The 9,493-nt window shown below is 31.1% G+C and overlaps 1 protein-coding gene and 1 long non-coding RNA gene across 2 annotated transcripts in view; one reads left to right on the forward strand and one right to left on the reverse strand.

Annotated features, from left to right (window-relative positions):
• Positions 1-8,800, reverse strand: part of LOC107647512 — a 9,359-nt gene extending 559 nt beyond the window's left edge. The window contains exons 1-2 of the long non-coding RNA XR_002349428.1: positions 8,591-8,800; positions 547-618 (exon numbers count right to left, since the gene is read on the reverse strand). This is a non-coding gene — a long non-coding RNA (uncharacterized LOC107647512). The remainder of the gene's footprint in view (positions 1-546; positions 619-8,590) is intronic.
• Positions 2,558-6,565, forward strand: LOC107605148 (replication protein A 32 kDa subunit A). The gene is made up of 11 exons (XM_021105119.1): positions 2,558-2,676; positions 2,785-2,899; positions 3,199-3,309; positions 3,511-3,608; positions 3,747-3,788; positions 3,888-3,965; positions 5,178-5,253; positions 5,436-5,534; positions 5,614-5,693; positions 5,952-6,020; positions 6,106-6,565. Exons 1-11 carry the CDS (start codon positions 2,645-2,647, stop codon positions 6,179-6,181), a joined length of 876 nt encoding a protein of 291 aa, XP_020960778.1. The 5' UTR covers positions 2,558-2,644; the 3' UTR covers positions 6,182-6,565.

Below are 9,493 nucleotides of genomic sequence, written 5' to 3' on the forward strand. Positions count from 1 at the left end.
ACAATACTAAAATAAAAATTTTAGAAGCTAAACTAAAATTTATATATAATTTATATGCAAAAATTAAAAGTTAGGGAGAGATCATTGTCCCTTTTTTTTTTTATTGTGAGCCTAAGCTGTTTTATTAAATTTGTATCTTCTATCATATATAAATTGGACTATTTTAATTCAAAAGTGGTTATAATACTTGTATTTTTACTTTATCAATTTTCTTACTTAAAAAGAGTTTGATTCAAGAAATAATGGTACCACCTTGCAAAAAATAAATAAATAAATAAATAAATAAATAAAACGTGAACATTGTCAATAATTCTAAGTATAAAATTCAAAATTTTTAGAAATTAAAGTTAAATATATGCTTTATTCCTTTTTTGGATAAACCACAAAAAATTTACTCAAATAATTTTGTTGTTGATAAAAATGCACTTTGTTATTAACAAAAATGTCCTTAAATAATTTAAAAATGGGACGAAAATGCGCAAATTAATTTTATTATGGAGGCAACGATAGTATAGAATGCGGATATGGAGAGGAGGGGAGCTTTACCGGGTTGTGACGTCAGAGACACAGTAATCGGACCCTGCGAGTTGTTGATGAGAACTCGGACCCTTCGATTTCCTGTAAATTGAAAAAAATTTCTCATACGCACAAATCGGACCCAGGGACTAGTATAACCAAATAAAACAAAAAAAAAAACCAACAAAGAAAACGGACCATCCGTTTTGGTGAGGACATATCGCACGGTCCGATTTGTTCTAGGTGAATTTCGTATACTACACACAAAACGGACCCTCCGATTTGCTTACAAAATTTTCAAAACAAAGAACTCGGAGGGTCCGATTTCTTCCTACCAAAGCTGAGCCAAAAACTGTCCCACATTTCGGTGTAGCACCCCCTCATTCCATAACCTAGCACAACACTTGCCCCTCCTCCATAACAAAAAAAAAATTAGCCACGAAAATGTCTAACATTAAATGTATATTTTCAGAAAATGATTTAAAAATTGAATTTTGATGCATTTTTTGTAAATAGGATTAGAAAAATAAGATATTTTTATCCTTAAAATTTGGTAATTTTTTTACTAAGTATATATATATTTTTATTTTTTTGTCAACAACCAATAATACTTTAAAAAAAATCACAAAAAATATATATTTAGCGAAAAATCATGAAATTTTAAAAATAAAATTTTTTCATTTTTCTAACCATGTTTGAAAAAAACTGCATCAAAATTAAATCTCTAAAATATTTTAAAAGAAATACATATTTGATGTTGGATATTTTTATCGTATTTTTCTAAATTATTTGAGTACATTTTTGTCGATAGAAAAATTATTTGACTGCATTTTATTTTTGGTAGTTTACCCTTCTTCTTTTAAACAAAGGATAAACCACCAAAAATGTACTCAAATTATTTCGGTGCTAACATAAATATTTTTGAATTTTATTATCGACAAAAATATCTTTAAATTATTTAAAAACATGATAAAAATGTCCAATATTAAATATACATTCTCAAAAAAATACTTTAAAAATTAAATTTAATGTGTTTTTTGCAAACATTGTTAGAAAAATAAAATATTTTTATCCTTAAAATTTGGTATTTTTTGCTATGTATATTTTTTGTGTCAACAATTGATAATACTTTAAAAAAAAATCTAGAAATCAAATTTTTATTCGATTTTTTGTGTATTTTTTAAATAGTTATCTAAATATTCTTATAAAATTTTGGATTAAATAAATAAACAGTTTGTCAAATATAAAAGTCGTTTATTATTTATAAAAAATAATATTTTTTGGATATTTTTATCACATTTTTAAATAATTTAAGGACATTTTTATCGACAACAAAATTCAAAAACATTTTTATCAGTACAAAAATAATTCAGGTACATTTTTAGTGATTTATCGTTTAAACAAATTATATTATAATATTTTATCTATATATGCCATGAACTCAAATTACTAATATTTTTCTAATAAGTTTTTATTACTTATGAAATGAATCTAACCTATACACGTTATCCATTATTTCTTATGTTGTGTAAATATCTTATTAATAATAGTTTAAAACTCTCTGTCCCAATAAGTACATGATAAAATTGCTAATAAGTTATAATTCAAATGGCATTTATAAGGTTGAATGGAAGCAAACTCTGAGAGAAGCGAATACTGTAGCTGACACTCTTGCCAAGAAAGGACAGCATCTTCCTCTTGATCTTCATCTGTTTGATACTCCGCCTCCTGACGTTAGAAATTCTCTTTGGTTAGATAGTTATGGTTCTCTAAGGCCGAGAGGCTCTTGTTAGTTTCTATTTCTTTTCTGTTTTTTGGGGTCTTTGACCCCCTTTTTCACAAAAAAAAAAGTCTCTCCATACTCAATTAAAAAATTGCGGATTCGAGTCTCTTATCTTTGATAAAAAAAAGTATATAATAAAATTGTGTAGAATAAATGAAAAATAATAATATGTGAAGAATTAAGAGATTTTTTTTTTCATTTTTTTTGGAATTGGGTTTTCTTAGGATAAAATAGTAGTTTATTCATTTTAAGAAAAGGGCATCAAACAAAAGATTCAGTAGATAGATCTGATCGGAGTATCGGACAAGAGAGAGTTAAAAGAAGGAAACCCAAACGGCGGGAAAAATGGAAGCATTATTGGCGGGAAAAACCAAAAAATAAAAACAACGCACCCATTTCCCTTTTTGAACACTTCATCTATTCGCATCGCGTTCTCAGTTTCTTCACTCTTCTCTCTTCGTTTCTGCTATCTTTCTCTTTCTAGGGTTTTTGAAGATGTTCTCAGGCTCCCAGTTCGACGCCACCACCGCCTTCTCCGGCGGCGGTTTCATGGCATCCCAATCCACCAACCTCAATGATTCATCCCCTTCCCCCGCGAAAGTAAACTCTTCTTTCTCTCACTTCTATTCTCCTTCTCTTTTCTCAAAGTTTTCGGTTTTTCTCTGAAGAGGAAATCATCGTAGAAAAAAAAAAGGGCTAAATTAGGGGAAAATAATAACAAGGAGAAAGTGTTTTGGTTTGCATCGAAAGCTTAATTGCAACTTTACCTTTTGAAAGATTGTTGGTAATGAAATACTGTGCAGTATTATTGTGTTTTCGCTTGTTAAATCTCTTGACTAACCCCTTTTTTTGTGGTTTCGACCTATTTTGACTTTTTTAAGTTTTAATTTTTTTTACAGAGCCGTGAAACTCAGGGTTTGATTCCGGTGACAGTGAAGCAGATAAGTGAAGCTACTCATTCTGGTGATGAAAAATCGAATTTTGTGATTAACGGTATTGATGTAAACAATGTAAGGTTTTAGCTGCTGCTGTGCTATTTTATCTGTCTGATACACAAATTTTAATAAAAAATGTATGAATTTGGATTTGTTTTTCTCCTGGTGATTTTTACGGTAAATTTTTTTGGTTACAAGTGTGTAGTTTAAAATCGGATCTTGGAAGGACAGAATAAATTTATCTTATTTTGTACTATTTTGACCCTGTGTATTCAGGTTACATTGGTTGGAATGATGTTTGAGAAAGCTGAGAGAACCACTGATGTTAATTTTGTTTTGGATGATGGAACTGGACGAATCAAATGCCGAAGATGGTAAGTTCTAATTTTCTAATCTCTATCTAAAATAAATGTTAATACATGTGCTAGTGGCTTTTGTGAACTTGACTATATGAGGCGATGTATTTTGGAGAGCTGAAAAGAGTTTGACTTTCTTGTTGATGATGTGGCTAGGGTAAATGAGGCTTTTGACACCAAAGAAATGGAAGAAGTACAGTAAGTTCTTAACTTTGGATGTTAAAGTGCTTATTAGCAACATGCATAGTCTCTATCTGCATCTGTTATCTCTTACCTTATCAAATTATTTAATGACAGGGATGGTATGTACGTTCGTGTATATGGCCACTTGAAAAGCTTTCAAGGCGTGAAGCAGCTTGTTGTCTTCTCAGTCAGGCATGTGTGCTAGATCCATTTGTTGTATGCTATGATCAATTGTGCCATGGTTTACTTTTTAGATTTACTATGTTAGTTTGTTGCGTGCAAAATGTAGTTTCACAGAATGCCTAACTGAAGGCTAAATATGTGGAAAATAAAAAATATTATTATTGGATGATCACTAAAATTGATCCAATTGCTTAGGCCCTTAATATATAGCAGGATTGCAAGAGAGACCCAAAGCATTTGAGCCCAAGTCTCAACCGTTGAATTCAGTAAAAGATTACACTGATTACTGACTTCATTTAGGCATCACCTGCAGCTGTTAGTTGCTTTGATTTGGATGTCTAGAGTTCTTGCCAATCAGCAGGTGTTCCCAGTGAGCTAGGAATTCATTATTAATCTACATTAGGGTGCAGTTTTCCTGGACTGCATTTAGTCATGGCTGCTTAAAGATGTTTCATTAATGGGTATATCAGAACTAGCAGTTACTTTCTATTGGTTGTGTTTGACTTTGCTGGATAAAGTTATATTTAAAGTTAATGTTTAAAAAAAAAATTATACAAATATTAAAAAGCACTGAATGTGTATGCAAGTTAATGCTAGCTGAGGACCTCTTGATTATGTTTGTCTCAGCTTCTGCTGTTAATTGTTTAAGTTTTGAGATTTTTTTTCACTTCCTTTTCATTTGTAGTTGACTAGTTGATATGAATGAATTGATGGTGGGCTGTCACCATTCCTTACAGAATGTGTTTACTGATTTTAGTCTTAAAGATGATTTGGCATTATTTATGTTGTGTTGTCTGATTGAGTGCCTTTACAATCATGTGAGTAAAGTAGCTTAGTTTTTGGTAGTTTTTTTAGTTTATTTCAGATTGTCTTACTGGGATTATATGATGCATGTTGTTCAAAACTCTTTGATGGTTTTGTCTTGGAACTTTGATTTTAGATGTGTTGTTGATTGTGATTAGTGTCCTCATGTTTATTTATTTATTTTGCAAATGTAGAACTTTGGGTTGAATCTTGGTAGTTTAGTCTATTTGATGGATTTGCATATTTGGAAAATTGATCTGCTAGTTTAAGGTCTATGTTTTTATGGCATTTTACCTTGTTGTGTGGCATAAATACAATCTATGTTTTAATCACTGGCAGAATTTTTCATATTTGTAACATGCCAGTTTGGTGTATTGGCTTGTACGATGCTTATCTTGTTTGTGGTGATTTTAACAGGCCTGTGACAAATTTTGATGAGATCTCATTTCACTTTATTGATTGCATACATAATCACCTCCACACCAAAGTAAAGGTAGGCATGGTTTTTCTATTCTGCTAGTCTATTTTCTGTTTGATCGTAGTATTATAGCAGTTTAGACTGCATAGACTTTCAAGAATATGATAATTTGAGAATTGTGTGCACTCTCATACATCATTCCTTTGTATATACATAATAATTCATAATAATTTACAATTTTTTTATATGTATTTCAGGCAGAAGGAATCACTCCTGCAAATCCTTCATCAGGCTCATCTTTGATCACTCCTGTCAAAAATGCATCGAATGGTTCACAGGAACCTTCATCTAATCCAGTATGACATTTGACACTCCAGTTGCTATAGTACTTGTTTAGTTTGATTAGATTTATGATATGATTTCCCTCCTGCTCAGGGGTATGCTCAGTATAGTGTGGATGGACTCAAGGATTGTGATAAATTGGTTATGGACTATCTGCAACAGCATTCAGACATGTGAGTTATACAACCAAACTTTCATATTTGTAATTTTTTTAGAATCTTTCCAATTACTGGTTTCAATAAATTTAGGATTGTTGACTACTCTGTGATAGGGCTAATCACAAATATGATCTATAATAGGGCATATATGAGTTATGATATGTTTGATGCTTGTAGTAGATTCCACCTAGTGAACAAGGTTTAGTTTATGTTAATTGCTCATTGTAGAGTACACATGACGCTGAAAGACTTCAATATGATTCTAAATTGCAGGTCAGATGAACGAGGAATACATGTCAATGAACTATCTCGAGAACTTAAGCTTCCAATGGACAAGATCATGTATTTTTTGTACTCTTCTATGTACTTGTTTTCTTCTAATCTGCATTCCAATCGCATATTAACTTGAAGCTGTTTATGATGCCAGGTTGTCTTTAAAGACTCTGGGAGATGATGGTTTAGTGTACTCCACCATAGATGACTACCATTACAAACAAGCTTGATGCTTGAGCTGGGTAATCAGGACATGAATCACTGATGCTGATGTTGGTCTATTTTACCTTTTTAGGTTTCTAGATAGTGTAGATATGCTTATGGATAAATTAACCTATTGTATGCTTTATCATATGAATTACTTGATCAGTGGTGCAAATTCCTGATGGTTTCTTAGATAATTTTATTAAAAATCATCGGTAAGCTATTTAAGAATTGTGAACTAGTATATGGACATAATCTTGTTCGGTTGTTATTGCCAAATGTTTTAGGCGTGTATTTTTTTTTAATACTGATATTGACATAGTAACTTGAGCATACAAAAGCATCCCTATACTGAAGCATTCCATCCTGGATGCTTATTTGAAGGAACTCATTGCTTTTGAGCAGTTTTCATAACTTTTTTAATACCATCTTGTGCAATTTATTAGAATTAAAGTCTTATTTTTGGTGGAATTATTTTTTTCAATGTTTTTTCTAATAAAATAATTAAATAAATCCTAACATAGACAGAAATCTGAGCTTGGCACGGTTTCTACACTGTCCCAAAGTGAAAACAGAAACTGTTTATACAGTTGCCACAAAAAAAGAAACCGTGTATGTGAGCGTGTTAATTTTAGTCATTTTTTATATATAGCTTTCTGCCTGTGGGTTTTCTATTTGGCTTGAGAGGTTGCTTTATTATTGCTGTGTCCAATGGCAGTTAGAGACTTAGCGACATAGTTGATTTTGAAAAAGAAAACGTCTAAACATTATTATTATTATTATTATTTGTTAGTTCAAGATAGTTAGACATGGAGATTCAACAAATCAGGAACTTTCACAGTTATAATTCATTGGGGCAGTAGATAACAAGAAAACTAAGAAGCATATTTATTTAGACAGAACCCCAGCACATTATAAGAATATAAGGAGGTGCCTTAACCCATTGCTGCCTTGCTGGAATGGTTTCTTATTTAAACTCAACAGAAAAGATGGACTGGTCAAATTCAAGATCGTCACACTAGAGAGGACGAGAGCGTGCTCTGTGTAAGATACTAATATCAGATGAACATACGATGGGGGTAGCCAAACAAAGTGCAGGAACTTTACAGAATAAGATGTTTACAAAATAATTAAATTCATAAACTTCTGAACGAGGCTCCAAAGTTCAGTGCCTGATGTCTCCATTAATTTATATATGGATTTGTTCTTGTGTATGGTGGCCCTGTGTTAGCTAGCTATAGACCAGAAACAAACTGCAATGTTGTTGGCAGTTGACATTGGTAACTGGAAGGGATCAAGATTGCATAGCGTTTGAATTCATCAAGATGAACTTGCAGATTGATTATTGAATCTGAAACAATAGCTATTTATAGCAGAATACAGGTCTTGAAAAAATGGGTTGAGTAAAGTAACACTGATTGAAGTGAAAACTCAGTCTCAACAACAAATACAATCTTGGATGAAGGGAAATTTTGAGCTCAGCAAGGTATTTGAGGCCAGTGAGAAATTTGTTCTTGAATAATGAGAAGCATGGAGTAACTTGCAGTGGTAAGTAAGATAACTATAGAGCATTTAAATTGTGGTTTGTAATTGCAATCATCATTGCAGCGCCAAATGCATTGACATCGGCATTGTAATGATAATGCAGCTGATGTAACTTAAAATATGTAGAACAATTGAAAGGTGAAAAAGGAAAAACTAAAGATTTTGTAGCTCCTGATCGCAATGCAGAAGGTAATCCACTAAAGTTTTATCATGTGAGAAAATTATAGTAGCAGGATCTGATGTTTAGGTTGGATATAGTTATATTTTGGGTGATTACTGATTTGTTGTTTTTTCTAGTTTTGCTGTTTTCTTTAGCTGTAGTAATAGTTTCCATTCTATGGTTGTTTTGACTCTTGAGTCAATCATGTTAAATTAATCAGAAAATAATCCTGGTAGAATGAAGTTTTATTATCCCCAACATTTTGTGGTGTACATAATAAAAGTAAGAAGGGCAATATTATTATTATTATTATTCTTTTTCAAAGAAGAAAATGATGAAAATTTGAGTGATGCGATGGTTCTAATGATTAGTGAAGGGTTCTAGTTGCTGTTGCAAAGTTTTATTGTATTTAATTTTGATTTGTTAATAAACAACAGAAGATAGATCTCTGCCTTCTCTTTGATTCTTTCTTCTTGTATGATTTTCATTTGTTGCATTATATTCTTTTGTTCCAGAACTTAGACTAAGTTCATTTAAACATGTACACATGACATGAAATGAAAATTGAAACAAGGTCTAATATAATATCCATAATCTTCTAAATTTTGAGTGAGTAATGTTAGTGTGCCTATTTCATTTAGAACAACACAAACTTCACATAAATATGCACATATATAACATGAATTGAAGCAAGATATGTTATCAAAATGTTTGGTTTATTCTGTCATACCTGTGGATTGGTCTTTTCTCATAGTCTCGTTGGCAATGCCTCTTGATTTTTAATATTTCCTTCTCTCTGTTTCTTCTAATTTTTCCTGCAAAAGCTTTTCCTCTCTTTTTTCTTTTCTTTCCTTTTTTCTCATCACAAATTGGAAGGAAGGTGCTCCTTTTATAAAGGTAGAGAGAGCTGAACAAGTTGTTCTACAACTTGCAATAGTGATTTTTCTTTTTCCGTTCTTCTTTAAATATGGAATGGAATTTTGGGCTTTATTTGGTTCGAAAAGTACCTTTTTTAGTTATATATATATTCAATTTCATTTATCTCTTTAATCCGTTTAATTTAAAAGCCTTTTTTAGAGCTAAGAATAAAATTGTGAATTTTAAGTATAAATATTAATAATATGAAAATAAAATTTAAACCCTAAATCCTAAAATAATACCTAAAAATATTTAGGACATGAAGATTTGTTGTTATAATGGGGATACCCTATGTTTTACATTATGTACTTCCGAACATTGGGGAAAACATGGATTCAAACACCTTTTTTTTTTCCTGGATATAATGAAAATGGATGAGATTTCTTTTTTATATTATTTTTTTTCCCTCTTGGTATTTGGTAAATAAGTGGATGAGATATCGTTTTCAAATACAGTTATACAGATTCCTGGAATCCAAAAAAATAAAAATAAAAAAATGCAGATTCTATGGGAAGCACGTGGCAAGTGAGGCACAGAAAATGACTGAGGTTTTCACAATAAGGCTCACGTGAAGGCCCATCCCCTTCTCCTCACTTTTCACTTGTCGTTACACGTGAGTCAAATATTTATATCCTAAATCATTGGATAACTGGATAATTATATTTTTTCTATTTATTATTCTTTTATTTAAATTTAATTTTAATTTAATTAAATT

Source organism: Arachis ipaensis, chromosome B06 (genome assembly GCF_000816755.2).
Source record: "Arachis ipaensis cultivar K30076 chromosome B06, Araip1.1, whole genome shotgun sequence".
NCBI lineage: Eukaryota > Viridiplantae > Streptophyta > Magnoliopsida > Fabales > Fabaceae > Arachis > Arachis ipaensis.